Source organism: Salvelinus sp. IW2-2015, linkage group LG4q.1:29, assembly GCF_002910315.2.
Source record: "Salvelinus sp. IW2-2015 linkage group LG4q.1:29, ASM291031v2, whole genome shotgun sequence".
In the NCBI taxonomy this organism is placed as follows: domain Eukaryota; kingdom Metazoa; phylum Chordata; class Actinopteri; order Salmoniformes; family Salmonidae; genus Salvelinus; species Salvelinus sp. IW2-2015.
In genome coordinates, this window is record NC_036842.1 from 4259028 (window position 1) to 4286346 (window position 27319).

Below are 27319 nucleotides of genomic sequence, written 5' to 3' on the forward strand. Positions count from 1 at the left end.
TTAGAGAGAGATGTGGGGGTTAGGGAGGGGGGTGGGGGATAAGGGTTAGGGAGGGGGGTGGGGGTAAGGGGTTTGGGAGAGAGGTGAGGGGTTAGGGAGAGAGGTGAGAGTTAGGGATTAGGGTTAAGGAGAGAGGTTAGGGAGGTGGGTGGGTGAGGGTTAGGGAAGGGGGTGAGGGTGAGGGTTTATATTTGTATTTATTATGGATCCCCATTAGTTCCTGCCAAGGCAGCAGCTATTCTTCCTGGATCCAGCAAAATGAAGGCAGGTTATACAATTTAAAAACGTAACAACACATTCACAACACACTGTGTGCCCTCAGGCCCCTACTCCACCACTACCACATATCTACAGTACTAAATCCATGTGTATGTGTGTGTATAGTGCGCATGTTATCGTGGGTGTGTGTGTCTGTGCCTTTGTGTTGCTTCACAGTCCCCACTGTTCCATATGGTGTATTTTGATCTGTTCTTCCATTAAAGAACACCATCTGTGTTCTGTTAGAACAGGTAACTCTTTATCCACAATATAGCAGGGGGTGTAAAGCCGTAACACATACGTTTTTCCAGCGGCAGACTATGATTAACAATGTCAAAAGCCGCACTGAAGTCTAACAAAGCAGCCCCCACAATCTTTTCATCATCAATTTCTCTCAGCCAATCATCAGTCATCTGTGTAAGTGCTGTGCTTGTTGAGTGTTCTTCCCTATAAGCGTGTTGAAAGTCTGTCGTCAACTTGTTTACTGTAAAATAGCATTGTATCTGGTCAAACACAATTCTTTCCAAAAGTTTACCGCGGGTTGGTAACAGGCTGATTGGTCAGCTATTTGAGCCAGTAAAGGGGGCTTTACTTTTCTTGTGTAGCGGAATGACTTTCCTTCCCTCCAGGTCTGAGGGCACATACTTTCTAGTAGGCTTAAATTGAAGATGTGGCAATATCATCCCTATTACCCTCAGTAATTTTCCATCCAAGTTGTCAGACCCCGGTGGCTTGTCATTGATAGACAACAATCATTTTGTGTTAGGGAGGTGGTTGAGGGTTATGGAGGGGGGTTAGGGAGAGAGTTGAGGGTTAGGGAGATGGGTGGGGGTTAGGGAGATGGGTGAGGGTATAGGGAGAGGGGTGAGGGTATAGGGAGATGGGTGAGGGAGATGGGTGAGGGTGAGTGATATGGGTGAGAGTGTTAGGGAGATGGTGAGAGTTAGGGAGAGGGTGAGAGATTAGGGAGAGGGTGAGAGTTAGGGAGAGGGTGAGAGTTAGGGAGATGGGTGAGAGTTAGGGGAGATGGTGAGAGTTAGGGAGATGGGTGAGAGTTAGGGAGATGGGTGAGGGTTAGGGAGATGGGTGAGGTTAGGGAGATGGGTTAGCGAGAGGGGGTGAGGGTTAGGGAAGGTGAGGGAGATGGTGAGGGTGAGTGAGATGGGTAGAGTTAGGGAGAGGGGAGTAGTGAGAGTTAGGAGATGGGTGGAAGTTAGGGAGATGGTGAGAGTTAGGAGATGGGTGAGAGTTAGGGAGATGGGTGAGAGTTAGGGAGATGGGTAGATGGGTGAGAGTTAGGGAGGTGAGTGAGAGTTAGGGAGGTGAGTGAGGGGTTAGGGAGGTGGGTGAGGGTTAGGGAGAGGGGTGAGGGTTAGGGGAGATGGGTGAGAGTTAGGGAGATGGGTGAGAGTTAGGGAGATGGGTGAGATTTAGGGAGATGGGTGAGAGTTAGGGAGATGGGTGAGATAGGAGATGGTGAGATTAGGGAGATGGGTGAGAGTTAGGGAGATGGGTGAAGTTAGGGAGATGGGTGAGAGTTAGGGAGATGGTGAGAGTTAGGAGGTGAGTTGAGAGTTAGGGAGGTGAGTGAGGGTTAGGGAGGTGGGTGAGGGTTAGGGAGAGGGGTGAGTTAGGGAGATGGGTGAGAGTTAGGGAGATGGGTGAGAGTTAGGAGATGGGGTGAGAGTTAGGGGATGGGTGAGATTAGGGAGATGGGTAGAGGAGCGGAGATGGGTGAGAGTTAGGGAGATGGTTTGGGTTAGGGAGAGGGGTGAGAGTTAGGGAGAGGGGTGAGAGTACGGGAGATGGGTTGAGAGTTAGGAGAGGGGTGAGGGTTAGAGATAGGGGTGAGGGTTAGGGAGATGGGGAGGTAGGGAGAGGGCGAGGGTTAGGAAGGGGCGAGGGCTTAGGGAGAGGGGCGAGGGTTAGGGAGAGGGCGAGGGTTAGGGAGAGGGGCGAGGGTTAGGAGAGGGCGAGGTTAGGGAGAGGGCGAGGGTAGGGAGAGGGGCGAGGCTGAGGGTTTATGGATGGAGGTTAGGAGGGGGGCTAGGGAGGGGATGGGGATGGGGGTTAGGGAGGGGGCGAGGGAGGCGATAGGGTTAGGGAGGGGGGCGAGGGAGCGATGGGGTTAGGGAGGGGCGAGGGGGGTTAGGGAGGGGGGGCGAGGGAGGCAGGGAGGGGTGAGGTTAGGGAGAGAGTTGAGTGTATCGGGTTAGAGGGAGATAGACAGATACCTCACAGAGAAGCAGGTCTATGATGTGGAACACCATGTAGAGGGGGAACTTGGCTGTGAAGAGCGTGAGGAACCACTGAGAGGCGTACATATGAGCCTCCAGACCCACGTTCAGGAAGTGGTTATACAAGTCCGGGATGTACTCCTAGTAGAGACAGAGAAAGAAAGAAACCGTTACCCGAAAGTAAGCATCAACAGCAGAAGTGTACTCCTGATACACAGAGAGACAGCAGAACAATTACTACAGTAACAGTAGGTAGAGAAACACATAGAGAGTATCACACATTTGTTACATTTCAGTCACTTATCCAGAGCGACTTACAGTATTAAGTGGATAAATGTTTCACTTTAGCCCGTACTGGTCCCCCCGTGGGAATCGAACCCACAACTCGCCATTCTCCACCAACTGAGCAACACGGGACCAGCACGCACGCACATCATCTCTACCTGCATGAGTCGCTCCAGCTGGAAGAACTTGCAGTGTAGATCCTCAAAGTTCTGCTTGAAGAGCTCCCTGAGTCCATAGTCAAACATGATCTTGACCAGGACACTAAAGGCCTGCTCCTCAGGCATCTAGACAGGGGTACAGAGAGAGAGAGTGTACATACAGTAGGTACATCAGAAATCACAAGCACACACTGTACGGGACCCACTGGTTGATGCTTATTTATAAAACCCTCTTAGGCCTCACTCCCCCCTATTTTGGGTTCCCGAGTGGCGCAGCGGTCTAACGCACTGCATCTCAGTGCTAGAGGCGTCACTACAGACCCTGGTTCGATTCCTGGCTGTATCACAACTGGCCGTCATTGTAAATAAGAATTTGTTCTTAACTGACTTGCCTAGTTTTAAAAAAGTTGTAAAAATCTGAGATACCTACAGTACGTACTGTAGCCCTCATCCTCCACATACAAAACCCGTTCTGCCAGTCACATTCTGTTAAAGGTCCCCAAAGCACACACCTCCCTGGGTCGCTCGTCTTTTCAGTTCGCTGCAGCTAGCGACTGGAACGAGCTGCGACAAACACTCAAACTGGACAGTTTTATCTCAATCTCTTCATTCAAAGACTCAATCATGGACACTCTTACTGACAGTTGTGGCTGCTTCGCGTGATGTATTGTTGTCTCTACCATCTTGCTGCTTCTTGTCTGTCTCCAATAATGGTGACCTTGCTTGCTGTTGCCATAATTGGTTGTGCCTGTCGTTGCTTTACCATGCTGTGTGCTGCCATGTTGTTGTCATGTGTTGCTACCATGCTGTGTTCTCGCCTTGGATGTTGTCGTCTTAGTCTCTCTTTATGTATTGTTAGATGTCTTCTTTTTTCTTAACTAAACTTGCCTACTTAAATAAGGCTTAAATAAAGATTAAACATGGTCGGGACATATCTGCATCAATGTTTGACTGTCCTACACATCTATTCTAATTAACATACTAAAACAATGGCAATATCCGATCTGATTTACATAGATCAAAACCTTTCTTAGGTTCCAAAAGGAGAGGCATCTCTTGATGTCTATCTTGTTTCAACTCAAGGCCCAATCTTAGGTACAAAGCCTAAGTTAATGTATCCCTGAAATAATAAACAAACAGTGCAGCTTCACTTGCTATCCACTAGTGTCAGTGTTTAAGATCAGAGAGAGGAGAGGCTCTGGCATTGATGCTGAAAGGCAGATAGACATCTGCCCTGAAACCTCCCTCCAAGCCTAGAACACTCCATCCATCAGTAACTGACGTGAGGAGAGAGCGAGAAGGAAGAGAGAGAGAGAGAGGGGAAGGAGAGAGAGAGAGGAGAGAGGAGAGGAAGCAGAAGAAGAGAAAGAGGAGAAGGTGAGAGAGAAGAGAAGAGAGAAGGAAAGAGAGAGAGAAGAGAGGAGGAGAGAGAGAGAGAGGAGAGGAGGGAAGGAGGAAGGAGAGAGAGAGAGAGAAGAGAGAAGAGAGAGATAAAGGAGAGAGAGAAGAGAGAGAGGACGAGGAGGAAGAGAGGAGAGAGAGAGACGGAAGGAAGAGAAGAGAGAGAGAGAGAGAGCAAGGACGAGGGAAGGAGAGAGAGAGAGAGAGAGAGAGGGAAGAGAGAGAGCAGAGAGAGGAGAGAAGGGAGAGAGAGAGAAGAGGGAAGAGAGAAGAGGACGAGAGAGAGAGAGAAGAGAGAAGAGAAGAAGAAGAGAGAGAGAACGAGAGAGAACAGAGACGACGAGAGAAACGAGAGAGAACGGAGAAACGAAGAGAACGAGAAGAGAACGAGGACAGACAGCGTGTCTAGATCAGCTCCCACTCTGCTTTTCATATGTAACTCACGTGCAGCAGCAGCACCAGCCAGAAGACTGCCCTGGCAGTAGCCAATCTCCTCATCGATTACACTGAGTAGGCCTGGGGAGGGAGCAGAGGAAAAACGCGCACGTTAAGAACAGGACCAGAAACCAGATGTTACTGCTATGTAAAGTACATTCTCTGTATTACAATAAAACAATAAAACATGTCATACATCAGTTGCTTTTATCCAAAGCCACACGTCGTACAGAACTGTCAACATGACAGTGACACATTAAGATGCAGTAATAAAAACCCAGTGAGCCATTGGATCCACTACAACTCTCCGGAAAATTACCATTGGTCGTAACAGATAACATAATAAAACTCCCTGAACTCTGAATGGAATCGAGAGAGAAGGAGTCTGAGCAGTTAGCCTTCTAAGCTACTCTGTAAACCCTGTATAAATATGACTGCTTGCTAAAACAGTCAATGCTGAAACGCACGCGGTACAAACGGATATGGATCAAACGTACAGGAGAGCACACACACGCCACACACACACACACACACACACACACACACACACACACACACACACACCACCACACACACCACACACACACACACACACACACACACACACACACACACACTTTCTAACTTTGTTAGCCCCATTGACCCACTTCCGTAATTAGTATCCGAATCAAAAACCTAACTTTCCCCGTCAATAATAATACAGTCTCGATGGCGGAGTGCTTACTGCTCAGCCAAGCATTGGCGGTAGCTACAGGTTTTTTTGGCTCCAGTTTCAGTTTTTCTTCGCTTCTTATTCCAACCAATCTTTGAGCAGTCGCGGGACCGTCCCTCCTAGTAATGTGTTGTAATGCAATTTTTACGATTCTGAAGCGCGACCATTTTCCCCTTGGGGATAATTCATCTGTCTTCTTCTCCTACTGCTCCCTCCTCTCCTCACCTTGCAGATCTTGTAGAGTGAGTCTTGGCCGTCTCCTCCAGTGTCCTTGAAATAGTCGTGAGCTGGGAAAGTCCGGTTAATGTCTCTGGTGATGGCACTGTCCTGGGGAGACTCCTGGGAGGGTCAGACAAGAGAAGAGAGAGAAAAAGAGGGAACGAGAGAAAGGAAACGGTCAGTGAAGTCCATAAAGTTACATTTAAATTGGCTGTTCCCCTGGAGTTAGAACTTCCCCAATTAGCCACTGACTCTGTACATAAAGTCCAGTAAGCACCTAAGGAATCCAACCAGCTGAAGAGTAAGGAAGCAAACGGTACAAAATCCTCCACATCACAATACCAGACCAGTCAACAGACCTTTCTGCTCTGGCTCCACCAGGGGACAGTGTTCTATGGTAAATGCAGCCTCTCAGTCAGTCTCTCTGGGAGAAGAGAGGGGGGATGGGAGGGGAGAGGCAGAGGGGAGAGGAAAGGCCACTGAACACAGCATACAGTGGGGCCTGGAATAATTGGATCCCTTGATAAAGATGAGCAAAAAATACTATAAAATAAATAACAAATACTGAGCTATATTGAATGCAAAAAGAGAAAAAAAGGCGATATATTTTATACTAATACAATTGCTCAGAGAAAGAGATTTTGCTTTTAACAAAAAAAATAAAAAAATCTTTTAAAAAATAACGATCAAAATAATAGGATTCCCTATTTTAAATCAATACTCCAGCACCCCCCTTTGACAAGATAACGCCACTGAGCCTTTTTCTAAAATGTTTTATTAGATTGGAGAACACATTGGGAGGGATCTTAGACCATTCCTCCATACAGAATCTTTCCAGATCCTTCATTTCCTTCGCCTGCTCTTACGGACTGCCCTCTTCAATTCAAACCACAGGTTTTCAAATGGGGTTCAAGTCTGGAAACTTGATTTTGTTGTCAATTAACCATTTCTTTGTAGATTTCTGATGTGTGCATGGGGTTGTCTTGCTGGAAGATTCCCTTGCAGCCGAGTTGCGCCCAATGGTCTCCCAGCACGCTTTTGATGTTTCATCGCCCCTATCGTGTTCAGTTAAGAGGTACCGTGAGAAGGAATCACAAAGTACCTAATATGTATTCTGTACCATTGACTGGCACGCTCAGCCTGTCTCTCGGGGTCTCTCCAGTGACTAACGTGTTGTCTCGAAGACAGTACATTGTTTTTCGTGCAGGCAGGTTTGCCTGCCGCAGTGGCACAAAGAGCTAAATAACTTTTAGAACAGTGTTGCTTCCGGACAAATCTATTTCAGGGGAAAAGTGAATGCAAATAACTTTAATGAAAGTATGTTTGATAGAAATACTATGATGTGAAGAAGAAAAAAAAGAGATTAAATGACACAGACGGGTGTGAATGGATCCTCTCAGCTCAGCTCCGGTTACCAGCCGCCCTCCATGTTATTGTGCTCACCTTACAGCAGTCCTTCTCAAATAGTGGGGCGCGCCCCCCTGGGGGGGCTCGGAGCGATGCCGGGGGGGGGGGCGTGTGACACCGGGGAACATGCTTTTTTTGCCGCAGGGAGTAGTTTTTTTTTTGCACCGAACAAGAGCACACAGCACAGAGCAGGAGATATGAAGTGCAGATAACAAACCCTTAAGAGACACCATGGAAAAATATTTAACAGGGATGAAAAGAAAGGCGGAGAGAGACGGAGATAATGAGAGTCAAACTAAAGTCTCCTGAAAGCTAAGACGAGGAAATAATGACGACGCTATGTAGCGCTTGGCTTCACTGTGACTACGGTGGGAGACGAGGAAAGACCGGTATGTTTACTGTGTCTAAAAATGTTGGCAGCGGACAGCATGAAGCCAAAAAATTAAGGCGTCACTTAAAGACATAACCCCAATCACGCTGATAAGCCGCTTTAATTTTTTCAGCGAAAACGTGTCGAATATTTCTAACAATCGTCCCGCTTTGGAATGCTACTTCAGTAAACCAGCGAGCACTGTTAGCATCATATAAGGTGGCGTACCAAATTGCTCAGTGCAAAAAAAACCCACTCCATAGCAGAGGAGCTGATACTGCTGCAGCATTAGACATGGTCTCTGTCATGCTGGATGAACGCAAGTGCTGCAAAAATAAAAACTATCCCTTGTCCAATGACACTGGCGCCAGACATGACATTGCTAAAACGATCTTAAAGAACAGCTGGTAGATAAACTCAAAGACAAACGTTTTGCCCCACAGTTCGATGAAGCAACTGGCAGCAACAAAGACTGTTTGTTTATCGCTTATGTACGTTTTGACATGACACACTCCCTGTGTGAGGATCTACTTTTTTGTAAATATGTCAGAGACAGAGCCACAGCTGAAGAGCTATTCAAAATGCTGGACTGCTTCCTGACTGAGAATGGTAAAGTGGAGAACTGCATTGGTGTTTGCAGTGATGGTGCACAGACCATGGCAGGGATGAGAAAAGACTTCGGCATTCATCAAGAAGCCTCACTAATGCTGAGTGGACACACTGTGTTATACACAGAGAAGCACTGCAGGCAAGGCACATTTCCTCTGAATTAAATGAGGTTATGACTGACATTGGTAGGTGTAGTCAAATTTTATAAAGACACTAAAAACAAGAGTCTGCTCTGCTATTCTGTGAGGAGATGGGAGCTGAACATCAAGCTGTGCTGTTCACAGTGAAAGCAAGGTGCTGTCACGAGAGAAAGTCTTGTCCCGAATTTTTGAGCTCAGAGAGCAGATAAGAATGTTTTCGGAGCAGAGCACAAGTATGACCTCGCAGAAAAATGTTGTGATGAAACTTCCTGGCCAAAACTGCCCTACCTGAGTGACATATTTGGAAAGCTAAATGAACTAAATCTACAGCTTCAAGGGAAAGATAAACACCTCCCTCAGGTCACAGACAAGATCGGCTCTTTCACTCCAAAGCTTGCAATGTGGGGCAGGCGACTYGATGAAGGAAATACTGATTCATTCGAGAACCTGCATGAATTTGTTGACACTACTGACTATGATGCCACCTCAGTGATTCCATATATTAAGGAGCATATTTCATCACTGATGGGATTCTTTAAAAAGTACTTCCCTGAGAACAGTTCCCAATATGACTGGGTGAGAGATCCTTTCAATGCACCAGCTCCAACTGGTTTCAGCTCTGCAGAGGACCAGTTCATTGATATGACGTCTGACTCCACATTGAGCCTGAGGTTCACATCACAGACACTGAGTGAATTCTGGCTGAGTGTAGAGAGGCAGTATCCACTCTTAGGGCAGAGGGCCATGGGCATTCTTCTTCCTTTTGCAACATCTTATCTTTGTGAGACTGGCTTCTCTGCTGTTGCTGCACTGAAGACCAAGTACAGGTCCCAGCTAAACATTGAGCAGGAGCTGAGAGTTGCAGTATCATGCTTCAAACCCCGCTTCGAAAAGCTGTGCTCTGCAAAACGTGCTCATTGTAGCCGTTAATCTTGACTTCCTCATTTTGATTGTAAAAAATCAGCACAAATTGTTTTATTCATTTTTGTTTTATAGGTCAACGTGTTTCATATATTGTGCTCCTGAGTTAATGTTGCTGATCAATTTGAATTTATTATTATTTATTGATTATATTTAATTACATTTTTCAGTATCAAATTGTCAAAAAAAAATTACAGTTTAAATAAGGATTGAATTTGTTTGTTTTTTCAAGCAAATTGATGCACTTTAAGTCTTTTCTGTTACAGACTAAAAAACAATGTTAATAAAGTTATTCTTCGTTGTAAGTTGATCTATATTTCTTTCTTTTTTCTCTTTTCTTTTCTTTAATGTTAATAAGGATACAATGTTATGCAGAGGTGTACTTATAACAATTTTATAGACAAATGATACTATTTACAGTCGCGGCGGAGAGTTGTGGGGCGCGAAATGTTTACTTCTTCCTAGGGCGTAACAGAAAATAATTGAGAAGCACTGCCTTACAGTAACACATGTAGTACACGTCAGATGGCAACCGGGCTTATTACGACAGCCAGAGTGGAACCCAGGCGGTATTGACATGTTTCCCCCCAGGGATCCCTATTCTGACGCGGCGCCACACGGAATGGAATTACTGTATTTACAGTACACACACGTATGGGCACACAAACGGACAGACAGACAGACAACTCTGCAGCGCCCTTTTCAAATATTAATTACCCCCGGGTTCCATTATTGATGCTCTGTTTATCTGGAACAGAACAGCATTTAAATAATGCACATATTCCACACACAGCTACACAGTCTCAGTCAGTCACTGAGCTGAGCCAGTCAGCCAGTGATTTAGGGGCAGATTCAGCGCTAGATATCTGGACCAATATGGCGGACAGTATTTACACAGTAACGGTGAGAGTCACTGGCTGACTGACTGGCTCAGCACCGGCACAGAGGAAATGATTCAGCACTAGCTACAGTACCAGGTAGTAGTTACCAGCACCATTATTACGGCTGGATGTCAGGTCACCAACAGACCAATTTTAGTTATCGTCCTGAAGTGTGGCAGTGTGCGCCCTCGTTTACTCCTCTTCAAGGATTTAAACGCATCGGTATAAGAAATGTGGTACACTTTTCTAGCATGAGAGCTACTTTTAAATGATGAAAAATGTCGTGAGCTACTGTTTCTTTAACCTTTCAAATGTATTTTCCCAAATTCTGTTTTCTTGATCATTTTTCCCCGTTTTTATTTTTTACTATCGAATTACAATTATTCATAGAGAAACAATGACATTTGATGTTCTGAGTCCATGTCAATGCTAAAATCACATCAGAAGACCATTTGTTTTAGGACATTTTGTTGTTGTTGGTCTAGCTAGTCATCGCAGACATAGCCCTAGGAAGTAGGGCTGCTGATAAATATCTATATATTTTTTTATATATCCCCCCCCCCCCCCCTCATAAAATCAGCGAATTATGCCTTTATTACTCATGTACACCAACTTTGCAACAACTGGACCCAACCCACCAACTCCCTCTCTCCTTCCATCCTAATCTCCATCAAGCTTTCTGTTCCTACTTCCAAAGAGGAAGACTGAAACCAAAAGAAAGCAAGCAGGAGAAGAATGGACGGAAGAAAAGAAGAATAAACAAAGACCTAAGTGGTGGACGGACTTCTCCTCTCCTTCCAGCCATTGCGCCACACCCTAGGGGTAGTAGGGGGTGGCTAACATCAATGCCTGTGTCCCAAATGGCACCCTATTCCCTATATAGGGCACTACTTTTGACCAGAGCCCTATGGGGTCAAAAGGAGTGCACTATATAAGGATATAGGGATGTAGCGCTGGACTGAGGCATGTGAGCCATTGGTCTCCATCACCGATAAGGATCCATGTTTATGTTCGGGAGGGTTATCTCTGGCTCTGAGACACTTTAAAAAGCTCAGTGACATAACACCAATTAGCCTCTGTCCATCTAGAGCCTTCGCGTGAGTCGGGAGAGAAAAAAAACACGTTGTTAGTGATGGAGCGAGACGGTGTGTGTGTCTGTGTGTGTGTGTGTGTGACTTCTGCAGGAAGCACTTTAACCTGTTCCTCCATTGTTTACAGCTCAGGTTTATTCTGACCCAACACAATGGCTGAAATGGCATTTTTTATTTTTATTTTTTTTACTTAGGGCTGATTATGAGACCTGGAGTGGGGCAATGAAAGAAGTATGGTGGGAGGGAGAGAAAGAGGAGGGGAGGAGGAAGGGTGGTAGAGAGGGCTCTCCTCCGTCTCCTACTCAGGCCCTGTGTGGCGGAGCAACCTGCCCTCCCTCAGACAGCCACCCTCAGCCCTGAATACAGAGCCAGGCTGGGCAGAGGTGTCTGTGTGTGTATAGGGTGTGGTACTGTTCCTTTCCTCTGTACAGCCGGCTAGCTCCTCTGGCTCCAGCTAACAGGCTAGCTAACAGGCAGGGAGCTAAGAATAACCCACATATGAAAAAAGCTCTTCTTCAGATGAACTTTGGCTGATTTCACAAATAATGTACAGGACCTGAAAGACTGAAGATGTGGTGAAAGCTGATCCCTGGTATTCTATTTGTGGTAACGATAAGTCGATAGCATACACAAACACGTGTCCATCATGTGCAGGTATGCATGTGTGGTAACACTGACACACACACACGCCCATATAGTGTACAAGCACATCTCAGTGAGCCCACAAGCACGCACACGTCCACGTTTTCTCAAAGCACAAAGCAAGAATAACAAGCAGGAAGTGTGATTCCTTTAGATAAGATCACATTTATTTGCTCAGTGCAGAATAATACACCAGAATAGAAATATCTCCAGACAACTCTACTCTACAACATGACATCATTACAAGGCTCATGGTACTGAGTTAGTTAACTAGCCTTAAATAACATGGAGAACATGATTATGTTTAAGCCCCACAACATTCAGTTTACCCAGCATTTGCGATGAATAATTGAAACATTGAATAGAGTTCAACCAATGTTAAACATCACTTTTTTTTTTTTAAGTCACATTTTCAACCATGTTTTGGGACATTTCCAGCCAAACGGCCTTCTTGTTAATGTGTCCATTCTCCTCTTAATCCGATAAAGAGCTGAGCCACTTAAAACAGCCGGGTCATGAGCTAGCCATTAAGAGAGCCTGGCCTGACAATTTAGAGCATTAAGAAAATACATATGAGAAAATTCAATAAGGACATGTTGGCTAACAGAAGGGAAAACAGTGTGTGTGTGTGTGTGTGCACCCTGTGTGTGTGTGTGTGTGCACCCTGTGTGCGTGGGTGTGTAGTCCTCTAGTAAAGCTTGGGCCACAAAACTGTCCCAGATTTGGCATGGACGTTTCCAGCATCATATCAGGTCTCACAACATCCTAATATGGCACTGTCGAGAGCAGGTCATCATGGGAGTTTGGGTCCCCGGGATCACTAACCCTAGCACTTTGATGTTTTCCCACATTGAAAAAGAAAAAGGACTTGCCGTGGTTCTTTGGCATTGAAATGTCCCCAAAAACGTACATCAGCAAAATAGCGAAGCAAGAAACCTTTCCCCCAGTTTTGCCCCTTTCTAAAGTACCGTCAACTGACTGCTGGATTGAATAGAGTTCAACTAAACTGACACCTAGATGGAGATACTGCCAAATGTTGAACTCATATCTTCCTCAAAAGAAGAACACCTAAATTCTCTTTTAAATACACAACAATATCAGTAAATCCATTAACCCGAAAGCATGGAAAATGGTATACAAATGTAAGGAATTGTTTAAGAAGTAGAAAATCCACCTCAACGGAATACTAAGTGGTCAGTATCTGAAAAAATAAGAGCCTGTTCGAAAGTACAACAGTAGGAAACCCAATCAATATTTGGCATACTTCCGTGAGCAAATATTAGGTTTTGAGAGAACCGAGCCGCCTGTCAGTATCCAACAGACTAAAAAAGACCCAAACATTAACAAAAAAAACTATGCATTCGCACATCAAACATAGTAGCATACAAAGCACCCACACACATCTCCAAAGGGCAGAAGAGTCACGGAGAAAGTCATGTGAAAGTAATAAAGCGGTGAACAGCGTGTGATGACTCTGGCAGAAACACTATTATTACCAGGATATCACTAACAGTTCAGGAACATCACATGGTCAATAGAGAGAAACAGATCTATTGTTTCAATAACCGGTGGTAAAATGTAGATATATATTTTTTTTAAATGCATTGATTGTGTCTGATAGGCCTACGTGTTGTCGTTCTTCAGTAAAACGGACAAAATGGAGGAACGATGAACGTATTGCACTGTGCCCTTTGACTGCGCGAAGGCAGTCTCCAAAAGTGTTTGTAGTTTGACGATATTTGAATTGTGAGCTTTCTTATTCGAATCACCTCATCAAATATATACAGTAGGCAAAACATGCATAAGACTATGTACACATTTGAAATGTAACATGGACCTTTAGCCTACATAAAGATGAACAGCACTGTATTCATTGAAGAGGCAGCCTAACAATACAGTAGTCCAACTCAATGTCTGTCCATACCGTCATCACTGCAAAATTCCTAACATGAAAACTTCCATTAAAAAAAAATCCACCTAAATTACACGTTATTTCTCTCTAAATCTCTCATTCCGTCTCGTTCTTTTTGAAATATATAACATCTAACACACATTCAACTTTGGTCAACTAAGAAAATAAAGCTACTAATTATATTGTATATTTGGCTCCCAAATGGAGGAGTAGGCTACCATAAAAAGAGAGAGAAAAGTTTCAAGAGGCCAAAGCCTGTGAAAGGTCTAATAAATATCTAGTAACATTGGACCAAAAACAGTTGAACATAGAGATCATCATTTCTATCGGTTTCATTGTACTGTATAGTAATGCAGCCCTACAGGTTCCTGTGTTACAGGTTACATCCCGAATGGCACCCTATTCCCTATCTAGTACACTACTTTTGACCAGAGCCCTATTGGTCCTCAGCTAACAGCAGCTCACAGCTTTCTCAACATTCACCATCAACATTCACTGTCATTAACCCATGGCCAAACTATAACGCCGTCACGTCACCGTTAACGCGAGTCGCAGTTTAACAACTCACGATGATGTATGAGACATGCTATATACAACATGAAAAAGCAGCACGTTCGCGAAGCGGGGATCGCTTGAGTCTATTTTCCACGACAGGGAGAGCATTGCAGAGACGTCGATGCACAGAAACAAGCACATACTATCAAAGATAAATTCACAAATAATAACAAAAAATGCATCGTGCACACATTAAAATCGTATTTTAGCCTGGTATTAACTTTATTTACTTCCAACTTGACGCAATTGTTGTCGCCTAACCACCAAAGTAAATTATTCTCATCATTCTCCTTTGTTGGTATGGCGCAACAAGCAACCTGGCCTCAGAGAAAGACGTATAATACTATACGTCCCGAAGAAGTTAATTCATCCAATTCGTAAGCAATTGTGCGACCGGGTAAGACGAATGATACTATAGACCATATCCTATAATCATATGATATTGTACAACCGCAATTGCATTCATAATATAACGTAATATATCATACTAAAAAGAAGTGTCACAGATCTATGTACAGAATAATACGAATTGCCCTGAGACCACGTTGAGTAACCAGATAATTGAAAAATAAAATTTGACATCGAAAATAAAATCAGATGTGGATGTTCGCTCATTCTTTCAGAAAGTCTCATCGGAAAAATCTTAGATAATGAAGACAGTAAAGGTCACTAATCAGGCCAACTTGTATTGGCTTGTTAATACCGGATGCAACAGACAAAGGGGCAACGCTTTGGAGATGATAAACTACTCTGAAACTTAAACAATCAATTTTCAATCAATCTTCTGCTTTGACACAGCGACCACATTCTCCTCATAAGTGAACTGGAACGTACTGTCTGCAATGTACTTTGGTTACAGAGTCAGACAGGCTCTGATGATAAGGAAGCTTGTTGAAACAAAAGTCATCCAGTCAATGATTACTCTGATCCCTCGCTAGTAAACTAGTCCTGGTGTTTAAACCTCTAAACAAAGTGGTCCTCCCTTTCTCTGCCCGTACCTCTGCCTCAGAACAGCCCAGATAAAAATTAATTATGAAGTAACTTGCTTCTCTTCAGTCTGAGCTTGCTGCACCCTTCAGAGCACAATATTGTAAATATTCAGTTTCCGTGTTTAAATAAAAACCACAAGGGAAAACATTTAAATAAGTTATTGACAGCTCCCCTTAGCTCAGTATTAAAGTGTTTTTCAGTTTTTTAAATTATGTGAGTACTTTGTTGCATTTAATACACTGTAGTCATGGCACAAATACACATTGTTTCACAAACTGCTAGGAAGATACACAGTCTCAAACATATTTCTCCCATAAGAACATGTGTTCTTGTGTTCTTACAGTTTGTGTTTTTGGCAAGTACTGTCAGAAGGGAGGTGTTCAATCAACTAACACTCCATCCACGGCAAAACGCTGAAACAACGTAGCCATAGCTCTGTCATCCGTAACTGGAGTCAAAGGTTAGGGTCATGTAATTCCACATCCTTATTCTGACTCTCACTCCCCCTCCATGTTCTACCTCTCTCATGGCAGAGGCTGGGCTGTACTTCCCACGCGGGGCTCAAAGCGCTCAGGTCCTGGAGCCGATCCTGTCAGAGCCAGCTGTGGCCAGGAACGCAAACATCCAACTGTCTGGAAACAACCGTAGCAACACAACTTCCTGTGAAGCCTGTTCCCCTTAGCTCAGCATCAACACGGGACACACTTAGTGCTTTAGCAACACGACACACTGACTCGACCATCACACGGGTCTCTGGGAGGTCCTACACATGGCATGTGGAGCGTGTGCAGACTGGCCCCTGTCCGTGCCCCGGCCCAGGGCCAAAAGGATTCTTACTGTCCACACGCTGCACGCAGAATGAACATAGCCGTTTTAAACCCTTCCGGAAGGCACTGTTGGTTAGACTATAGATCAGACAGTTACAGAAGCTGTTGCTGATAGCCAGCCAGGTGGTGAGGAACGAGGCGACGGGGTGACGGTAGATTCCAGCGCTCTCCAACAGGAAGTACAGGATGTAGGGAAGCCAGAGGAGATAGAAAACGCTGGTGATGCGAAACAGCACCATGGCGTAGCGTTTGTCCGTGCACGCCGGCGCGTGCTGCGGCTGGCCGTCCTGTCCCAGAGAGCTCTCCTGCGTGCTGAAGCGGGCGCGGCGCTCGCTGATCTCCTTCGTGTGTTGCCGGCAGATACGGAAGATGTTGGCGTAGGTGAAGCAGACCGTCATGGCGGCCGGCACGTAGAGCAGCGCCACGATGAACGACGTGAAGAGCGGCTTTGTCCCCCACTCCATGGCGCACCACTCCACCACGTCGCCGTGGTAGCCAGGCTTCCCCCAGCCGAAGAAGGAGGGCAGGAAGACGAGGGCGGAGTAGAGCCAGATGAGGAGGATGCACACGCGGATCCGGCACGGTGTCACCAGTGTAGCATACGACAGCGGCCGCGTTATCGCCATGTAGCGGTCCACGCTAACGCACGCCAGTGACGCCATGGAAACGCTCTTCAACACGGAAACCATGTAACCAAACACCTTACAGGTGAGCTCTTCATCCAGCCCTTTCAGGTGGTGGAGGAGGGAGAGGGAAGGGATGAGGCAGCTGACCCCAACTAACAAGTCTGCGTAGGCCATGGTCTGGATGAAGGCGCTGGTGGTGTGGTGGTGGAGCAGTGGAGCACAGTGGAAGACAAAGATCACCACCAGGTTGCCACAGATGATGAGAACTGTGAGGAGCAAGATGATGGCCACCTCTAAAAGACAGGTGTTGAAGATCTGGGAGTAGCCCATGTCTAGAAGGCAGAAAGGAGAGCCGCTCTGGTTCAGGAGCTCAAGGTCCAGCAGGTCCAAGGAAAAGTTCATCTTGCAGCCAGTGAGCCTTCTGAAAGCCCCTGGTCTGAAACCAGATCCAGAGACAGAGGACTGGAACTTGGCTGGGGATGGTCAATGGCTGGTCCAAGTCCTAGCTCAGCAGCAGACCAGGTTGGTGCCCCGAAGAGAGGAGCTGTGTTCCCTCTGCCATGTCAGCAGCAATGTGAGGACTAGCCCTCGCCCACGATCAGGGACTAGGGAGTCTCCCAGGGCACCCCTCACTGCACAGACACAGAGGAGTCACACAGAGGACACAGATAGCAGAGGACAAATACTCTGGCAGGCTCTCATCCTACTTCTCGTTCTCTCCTCAGAAAAGACACAGCCAACACGTGCAGCGCTGTGTGCCTGCTGCATGAAGAGCAGGGGGGAAATATATATAAAAAGGTCAAACAAGTTTCATCATCTTTGCTTACTATAATACCGGTTTGTCTCGTAAAAATGTAGTCACGTGTTCCCAAATATCTCAGGTGATATAGAGTCCGATGTTTCCAGAGAATGTTGTGTCCTCTCCTTCAGTCTTTTCCTCCGAACACGGACAGCTCAGACGGATAGTGTCCAAAGAGTCGAAACCACCCGCTCTGCTAATCTCCGCAGGAACTTCAGCAGAAAGGAGAAAAGCAAGGCAATTCTCATCCACTCTTCTCACTCAGGCTCTCCCGGTCTCTCTCACGCCGGGAACAGAGAGTATAAATGTTAAATGTAAATGATTGAGGATGAAGGAGTAGCCTCAAGCAGGTGACTGGCATTTTAAACAGAGTCCAGGTCTCCTCAGAGAGGCAGCAGCGGCATATGGTGGAAATGAGAGAGCAGGAGCAGGCATACCGATGCAGAAACCCAGTCTCTCTCTTTTCTGTGGAGTTGATTCAGCCTTGTTTCTCTCGCTCTGTCTCTCTCTCTTTCGCTCTCTGTCTCGCGGTCTCTGTCTCGCGGTCTCTGTCTCGCGGTCTCTGTCTCCGTGAGTGAGTGAGAGACCGTCTCTCTGACTCCGTCTCACTCGCTCGCTCGCTCCGTCTCTCTCACTCACACGGTCTCTCTCACTCACTCACTCGGTCTCTCTCACCCACTCACTCGGTCTCTCTCATCCACTCACTCGGTCTCTCTCACCCACTCACTCGGTCTCTCTCACCACGATCACGTCGGTTCCTCACCGACTACCGGCAACTCACCGGCCTCACTCGGGCTCTCTCACCCCTCAGTCGGGTCTCTCACTCAGCTTCCAGTCGGGCTCTCTCACTCACTCAGTCGGGCTTCTCTCACCTCACTCAGTCGGCTCTCTCACTCACTCAGTCGGGCTCTCTCACTCACTCAGTCGGCTCTCCATCACTCAGTCGGCTCTCTCACTCACTCAGTCGGTCTCTCTTCACTTCTCACTCAGTCGTATCTCTCTCTCACTTCAGTCGGTCTCTCTCACTCACTGCACTTCAGTCGGTCTCTCTCACTCACTCACTTGTCCGTCCGTCTCTCTCACTCACTCGCTGGCTCTCTCACCTCACTCGCTTGGTCTCTCTCACTCACTCGTCTGTCTCTCTCACTCACTCGCTTGGTCTCTCTCACTCACTCGCTTGGTCTCTCTCACTCACTCGCTTTGGTCTCCTCTCACTCACTCGCTTGGTCTCTCTCACTTCCACTCGCTTGGTCTCTCTCACTCACTCGCTTGGTCTCTCTCATCTCTCTACTCCCGCTCGGTCTCTCACTCACCTCCCTCGTCTCTCTCACTCACTCGTCGGTCTCTCTCACTCACTCGCTCGTCTCTCTCGGTCTCTCTACTCACTCGCTCGGTCTCTCTCGGTCTCTCTCATCTCACCCTCGCTCGGCTCTCTCGTCTCTCTCACTCACTCGCTCCGGTCTCACTCTCGGTCTCCACTCACTCACTCACTCGCTCGGCTCTCTCACTCACTCGCTCGGTCTTACTCACTCACCCGCTCGGTCTCTCGGTCTCTCTCACTCGCTCGGTCTCTCTCACTCGCTCGGTCTCTCCACGTCGCTCGGCCTCACTCCACTCACTCGCTTTCTCGCCTCTCTCACTCACCTCGCTCGTGTCTTCACTCACTCACTCTGCCGGTACTCACTCAGCTAGCTCGTCTCACCTCCGCTCGGTCTCTCTCACTTCACTCGGTCTCACTCACTCGCTCGGCCCTCTCTCACTCGTCTTCGGTTCCTCTCTTCACTTCGCTCGGCTCCTCTCTCACTCACTCGCTCGGTTCTCTCTCACCGCTCGGCTCTCACCTCACGTCTCCCTCGGTCTCGTCTCCGTCGTCTCCCGTTCTTCACTCACCACTCGCTCGGTCTCTCTTCAACTCGCTCGGTCTCACTCACTCGCTCGGTCTCTCCTCACTCGCTTCGGTTCTCACTCACTTCGCTCGGTCCACTCACTCACTCGCCTCGGTCTCACTCACTCACTCGCTCGGTCTCTCTTCCGGGTCTCTCTCCTCACTCCCTCTGTCTCTCTCAGTCTCTCTCTCTCAGTCTCTCGCTCAGTCTCTCGCTCAGTCTCTCACTCTGTCTCGCTCAGTCTCGCTCACTCTCTCGCTCACTCTCTCGGTCTCTCTCACTCACTCACTCACTCCGTCTCCCTCACTCACTCACTCGGTCGGTCTCCCTCACTCACTCGGTCGGTCTCTCTCACTCACTCGGCTCGGTTCTCTCACTCACTCGGCTCGGACTCTCTCTCACTCGACGTCGGTCGGACTCTCTCACTCACTCGTCGATCCACTCTCGGTCTCTCTCACTCACTCGGTCGCGTTCTCTCTCACTCACTCGGCCTCTCTCTCTCCTCACTCCGTCGGTCGTCCTCTCACTCACTCGGTCGGTTCTCTCTCACTCACTCGGTCCTCTCTCACTCACTCGGTCTCTCTCACTCACTCGGTTCTCTCCTCACCTCGGTCTCTCTCACTCACTCGGTCTCTCTCTAGTCTCAGTCTCTCTCAGTCTCAGTCTCTCTCAGTCTCAGTCTCTCTCTGTCTCTCTCGGTCACTCGGATTCTATCTCTCTTTGTCTCTCTGCAGCAGGCAGGCAGAGACAGTCTCCCCCTGTTCTAACGCCAGCCAGTAAGCAGCTGCAGGAGCGAAGTCTCCCTTGTCCTCCCATGACAGGCTCGGCGTCGCACAGAGCATACCCCGACCGCCACTCCCCTCACTCCCACTACTCCCACCCAACTCTCGCTCTCTCTCCTTGAACTCACACACACCACCTCTCTCTCATATAACACACAACATCATTATTTAACACTCACTTATCCATACACACCAGTAAGTGCATTATGCTCATACCAGTCTGTGTTAAAAATGCAGAAAAACGCTAATTTTCTCTCTCTCTCATTGTTTTCAGACCACACCACCAGCAGCATTACCCACCTGCTGCATACCACCGCTGGCTTGCTTCTGAAGCTAAGCAGGGTTGTGTCTGGTCAGTCCCTGGATGGGAGACCAGGTGCTGCGGGAAGTGGTGTGGAGGGCCAGTAGGAGGCACTCTTTCCTCTGGTCTAAACAAAGATCCCAATGCCCCAGGGCAGTGATTGGGGACACTGTCTGTGTAGGGTGCCGTCTTTCGGATGGGACGTTAAACGGGTGTCCTGACTCTCTGAGGTCATTAAAGATCCCATGGCACTTATCGTAAGAGTAGGGTGTTAACCCCGGTGTCCTGGCTAATTCCCAATCTGGCCTTAACCATCACGGTCACCCTAATATATCCAGTTTACAATGGCTCATTCATCCCCCTCCTCCTCCTGTAACTATTCCCCAGGTCGTTGCTGCAAATGAGAACGTGTTCTCAGTCAACTTACCTGGTAAAATAACGGTGAAATGAAAAAAATGAAGAAAAAAAACATGTGGACACCTTGCTCGTCAAACTTCTCATTACAAAATCATGGGCAGTAATATGGAGTTAGTCCCCCCTTTGCTTCTACAAAAGCCTCCACTCTTCTGGGAAGGCTTTTTCACTAGATGTTGGAACATTGCTGCAGGGACTTGCTTCCATTCAGCCACAAGAGCATTAGTGAGGTCGGGCACTGATGTTGGGAGATTAGGCCTGGCTCGCAGTCGGTATTCCAATTCATCCCAAAGGTGTTCAAAGGGGTTGAGGTCAGGGCTGTGTGCATGCCAGTCAAGTTCTTCCACACCAATCCAGACAAACCATTTCTGTATGGACCTCGCTTTTTGCATGGCGGCATTGTCATGATGAAACAGGAAAAGGCTTTCACCAAACTCTTGCCACAAACTTGGAAGCAGAATAGTCTAGAACATCATTGTATGCTGTAGCGTTAAGATCTACCTTCAATGGAAGGGGACTAGCCCGAATCATGAAAAACTGCACCAGACCATTATTTCTCCTCCACCAAACTTTACAGTTGGCACTATGCATTGGGGCAGGTAGCGTTCTCCTGGCATCCGCCAAACCCAGATTCGCCCGTTGGACTGCCAGACGGTGAAGCATGATTTATCACTCCAGAGAACGCGTTTCCACTGTTCCAGAGTCCATTGGTGGCGAGCTTTACACCACTAGGCTTGAGTACGGCTGCTCGGGCATGGAAATCCATTTCATGAAGCTCCCGACAAACAGTTCTTGTGCTGACGTTGCTTCCAGAGGCAGTTTGGCAGTTGAAACTTGATGAACTACTTTGTTGGAAAGGTGGCATCCTATGACGGTGCCATGTCGAAAGTCACTGAATTTGTTCTTAACTGACTTGCATAGTTAAATAAAGGTAAAATAAAACTGAGCTCTTCAGTAAGGCCATTCTACTGCCAATGTTTGTCACATGGCTGTGTGCTCGATTTTATACACCTGTCAACAACGGGTGTGCCTGAAATAGCCAAATTCACTATTTTGAAGTGTCCACATACTTTTGTATATATTATGTACAGTTGAAGTCGGAAGTTTACATACACTTAGGTTAGAGTCATTAAAACTCGTTTTACAACCACTCCACAAATTTCTTGTAAACAAACTATAGTTTTGGCAAGTCGGTTAGGACATCTACTTTGTGCATGACACAAGTAATTTTTCCAACAATTGTTTACAGATAGATTATTTCACTTATAATTCACTGTATCACAATTCCAGTGGGTCAGAAGTTTACATACACTAAGTTGACTGTGCCTTTAAACAGCTTGGAAAATTCCAAAAAATGATGTCATGGCTTTAGAAGCCTCTGATAGGCTAATTGACATCATTTGAGTCAATTGGAGGTGTACCTGTGGATGTATTTCAAGGCCAACCTTCAAACTCAGTGCCTCTTTGCTTGACATCATGAAAAATCAAAAGAAATCAGCCAAGACCTCAGAAAGAAAATTGGAGACCTCCACAAGTCTGGTTCATCCTTTGGAGCAATTTCCAAAAGCCTGAAGGTACCACGTTCATCTGTACAAACAATAGTACGCAAGTATAAACACCATGGGACCACGCAGCAGTCATACCGCTCAGGAAGGAGACGCGTTCTGTCTCCTAGAGATGAATGTACTTTGGTGTGAAAAGTGAAATTCAATCCGAGAACAGCAGCAAAGGACCTTGTGAAGATGCTGGAGGAACCAGGTACAAAAATATCTATATCCACAGTAAAACGAGTCCTATATCGACATAACCTGAAAGGCCGCTCAGTAAGGAAGAAGCCACTGCTCCAAATCCGCCATAAAAAAGCCAGACTATGGTTTGCAACTGCACATGGGGACAAAAATCGTACTTTTTGGAGAAATGTCCTCTGGTCTGATGAAACAAAAATAGAACTGTTTGGCCATAATGACCATCGTTATGTTTGGAGGAAAAAGGGGCGAGGCTTGCAAGCCGAAGAACACCATCCCAACTGTGAAGCACAGAAGTAGCAGCATCATGTTGTGGGGGTGCTTTGCTGCAGGAGGGACTGGTGCACTGCACAAAATAGATGGCACATGAGGATGGAAAATGATGTGGATATATTGAAGCAACATCTCAAGACACCAGTCAGGAAGTTAAAGCTTGGTAGCAAATGGGTCTTCCAAATGGACAATGACCCCAAGCATACTTCCAAAATTGTAGCAAAATGGCTTAAGGACAACAAAGTCAAGGTATTGGAGTGGCCATCACAAAGCCCTGACCTCAATCCTATAGAAAATGTGTGGGCAGAACTGAAAAAGTATGTGCGAGCAAGGAGGCCTACAAACCTGACTCAGTTACACCAGCTCTGTCAGGAAGAATGGGCCAAAATCCACCCAACTTATCGTGGGAAGCTTGAGGAAGGCTACCCGAAATGTTTGACCCAAGTTAAACAATTGAAAGGCAATGCTACCAAATACTAATTGAATGTATATAAACTTCTGACCCACTGGGAATGTGATGAAAGAAAAGCTGAACTAAATCATTCTCTCTACTATTATTCTGACATTTCACATTCTTAAAATAAAGTGGTGATCCTAACTGAACTAAGACAGGGAATTCTTACTCGGATTAAATGTCAGGAATTGTGAAAAACTGAGTTTAAATGTATTTGGCTAAGGTGTATGTAAACTTCCGACTTCAACTGTATATACCCACATTTGACTTCTATAGGGTTTTGATAAGTTATGTTTCTGTCTGTAGCCCTAGAGATGTTAATATTGGGTTACTTGTGCACTCCTATAATGCTAGTAGTGTAAAACCAAAAAAAGTACAATGACCTCACTCTTCCTCTCTTAAATGCCAAGGTAAGAGTTTCAGTTCGATTTTTATTCAATAAATTAAGTTAACGGAAATTCTGATCGCAATTGTTCATTGTTTTTACCCACTTTGTTCCTCACTAGCACAACACTTCGATTCACATATTCACGCATTAAGCATAGAGTTGAACTGACACCAGTGGATGTTATCTGTGCCTTGCGTCCTCTGGTCCGACCGAGTTGTTGCTGCACCAAATAAATACTCATGTGGTTTTTGGAGCCTGGCCATCTGTACTGGTCTATTCATTCCCTTCTCAGCAGCCATGACAGGGCATTCCTATCACATAAACTGTGGGAGACTCGGACTTCTGATCGGAGATCGTAACGAGCCAAGACAAGAACAGGGCATTGGGAGGACACCACAGAATACTGTTTGTCCATCTTGTAAAGGAAATGGGTCTTCTCTAAACTTCAACCCCAGACACCACCAGGAATACTGTTTGTCCATCTTGTAAAGGAAATGGGTCTTCTCTAAACTTCAACCCCAGACACCACAGAATACTGTTTGTCCATCTTGTAAAGGAAATGGTCTTCTCTTAAACTTCAACCCCAGACACCACAGAATACTGTTTTGCCATCTTGTAAAGGAAATGTGTCTTCTCTAAACTTCAACCCCAGACACCACAGAATACTGTTTGTCCATCTTGTAAAGGAAATGGGTCTTCTCTAAACTTCAACCCCAGACACCACAGAATACTGTTTGTCCATCTTGTAAAGGAAATGTGTCTTCTCTAAACTTCAACCCCAGACACCACAGAATACTGTTTGTCCATCTTGTAAAGGAAATGGGTCTTCTCTAAACTTCAACCCCAGACACCACAGAATACTGTTTTGCCATCTTGTAAAGGAAATGGGTCTTTCTTTAACTTCAACCCCAGACACCACAGAATACTGTTTGTCCATCTTGTAAAGGAAATGTGTCTTCTCTAAACTTCAACCCCAGACACCACAGAATACTGTTTGTACGTCTTGTAAAGGAAATGGGTCTTCTCTAAACTTCAACCCCAGACACCACAGAATACTGTTTGTCCATCTTGTAAAGGAAATGTGTCTTCTCTAAACTTCAAACCCCAGACACCACAGAATACTGTTTGTCCATCTTGTAAAGGAAATGGGGTCTTCCTAAACTTCAACCCCAGACACCACAGAATACTGTTTGTCCATCTTGTAAAGGAAATGGGTCTTCTCTAAACTTCAACCCCAGACACCACAGAAACACTCAAATGACACATTTCTTTCAGTCGTTGAACGTCTTCCCGGTAAAGGGAAGGCTAGCACCTCCGTCTAACATGAAGCAGGAGTGTGAATAAAACAATACCACATTGGCAGTTAAGACCATACTTCCACAGTTACATGATTAAGAATGACTTATGTCATTTGTATAAAATATAGCTAATGTCCCTCAGGGATGTCCCACTGTGCAAGATGAGTTAGCATTTTCGCATTCCTCCTCAAGGCCCTTCATTGTAGTGATATGTGTGTCTGTGCAGCTTGCGTGTCGTCTCGTATGCACCTGCTCCTCATTAGGCTGCCAGATCACCAGATGCTGTTCCTTCATTTAGCTTCTTCTCTGAGGACCACAGTGTGTCTGAACTGAAGACGCTCAGCACGCTCTGTTATGCTCCCTGCTTTCACTGTCTGGCTAAAGTAAAGACTTCAATCCTCACATGAAAACTAGGAATGAGGATGAAAGCCTCGTCTTTGGTCATACTGAAGGAGCATGATTGAAATGTCGCCTACACTGGTCTGTCCCACAATAACTGAGCGCATTGTCTGTAGAGTTGAATCTTTCTCCCCTACCATCTGACTGTCAGACCAGTGTCTGCCTTTCTGTCTGCCCGTCAGTCAGTCCATCTCTACCGCAGTGTCTTTCAGTCTGTCCAGAGACTGGCATTAAGGTGTGAAAGGCACTTGCCAATCGGGAAAGTTATTTGTATTTTTGGGTTGCCTGAATATTACGATCACTTGCGCAAAAATGTAAACTAGCTATTTACATGCAGAAACACCATTTACAGTATTGTTTTATTTTCACCTACACAATGGGTAGGAATCTTGTTTTTTTGGTTGTTAACAGTAAAAAGATTCTCAGTGCAGGCTCAACTTGCCATAAATTTTCCGTCTTTCACTTAAACAATGGGAAGGAACTAGACAGATCAGTTTGAGGAATTCCTTGCAGTGTGGTTGATTTGCCTGCCTAATGAGGCACAACTTCCTCGACTGATCTGTTCACTTTCCCCAGGAAATAGCACAACCCTTAATGTATTTTTTGTTGTTATCAAATCAAATCACATTTTATTGGTCGTACACAAGTATTTAGCAGATGTTATTGCGGGTGTAGCAAAACGCTTGTGTTCCTAGCTCCAACAGCGCAGTAATATCTAACAATACACAACATAACACACAAATCTCAAAAGAATGGAATTAATAAATATAGAAATATTAAGACGAGCAATGTCGGTGTCCGGAGTATAAATATATACTGTATATATGTGATGAGATGTATAGACAATATGGACAGTATATCTGAAGAATGGTATATGTACAGCAATAGTTAAATAGGATAGGCCTTGACTAGAATACAGTGTCTACTGAACATAAATATGAACACAAGATGCAACCATTTCAAAGATTTTAATGAGCTCCAGTTCAAATAAGGAAATTGGTCAATTGAAATAAATTCCTTAGGCCCTAATCTATGGATTTCACATGACTGGGAATACTGTTATGCATCTGTTGGTCACAGATACCTTAAAAAAACAGTAAGGGTGTGGATCAGAAAACCAGTCAGTATCTGATGTGACCACCATTTGCCTCATGCAACGCAACACATTTCCTTTGCATAGAGTTGATCAGGCTGTTGATTGTGGCCTGTGGAATGTTGTTCCACCCCTCTTAAATGGCTGTGCGAAGTTGCTGGATATTGGTGGGAACTGGAACACACTGTTGTACACATCGATCCAGAGCATTCCAGAAATGCTCAATGGGTGACATGTCTGGTGAGTATGCAGGCCATGGAAGAACTGGGACATTTTCAGCTTCCAGGAATAGTGTACAGATCATTGCGACATGAGGCCGTGCATTATCATGCTGAAACATGAGGTGATGGCAGTGGATGAATGACACAACAATGGGCCTCAGGACCTCGTCACAGTAGATCTGTGCATTCAAATTGCCATCAATAAAATGCAATTGGTGTTTGTGGTCCGTAGCTTATGCCTGCCCATTACCCCAACACAACCATGGGGCACTTTGTCCACAACGTTGTCATCAGCAAACCGCTCGCCCACACGGCGCCATACACGTGGTCTGTGGTTGTGAATCCGGTTGGACGCACTGCAAAATTCTCTAAAATGACGTTGGAGGCAGCTTATGGTAGAGAAATTAACATAAAATTCTCTGGCAACAGCTCTGGTGGACATTCCTACAGTCAGCATGCCAATTGCACGCTCTCACAAAACTTGAGACATCTGTGGGATTGTGTTGTGAAACAAAACTGCACATTTTAGAGTGGCCTTTTGTCTCCAGCACAAGGTGCACCTCTGTAATGATCATGCTGTTTAATCAGCT

The 27319-nt window shown here is 46.0% G+C and overlaps 2 protein-coding genes across 2 annotated transcripts in view; both read right to left on the reverse strand.

The window, feature by feature from the left end:
• LOC111961271 (rab GTPase-activating protein 1) overlaps window positions 1-27319 on the reverse strand; it is a 135593-nt gene that overhangs the window by 40671 nt on the left and 67603 nt on the right. Inside the window, 5 exon segments of the mRNA XM_070440596.1 lie at window positions 2493-2636; window positions 2939-3064; window positions 4784-4799; window positions 4801-4855; window positions 5693-5825. Of these exon segments, the coding sequence (XP_070296697.1) occupies window positions 2493-2636; window positions 2939-3064; window positions 4784-4799; window positions 4801-4855; window positions 5693-5825 (474 nt within the window).
• On the reverse strand, window positions 11912-18211 carry LOC111961269 (probable G-protein coupled receptor 21). The gene has a single exon (XM_023983411.3). The coding sequence runs from the start codon at window positions 17076-17078 to the stop codon at window positions 15987-15989; it is 1092 nt and encodes a 363-aa protein (XP_023839179.1). The 5' UTR covers window positions 17079-18211; the 3' UTR covers window positions 11912-15986.

Coding starts and splice junctions, on each gene's coding strand:
- LOC111961269 (XM_023983411.3), bottom strand. CDS start 17,078: ATGAACTTTTCCTTGGACCTGCTGGACCTTGAGCTCCTGAACCAGAGC.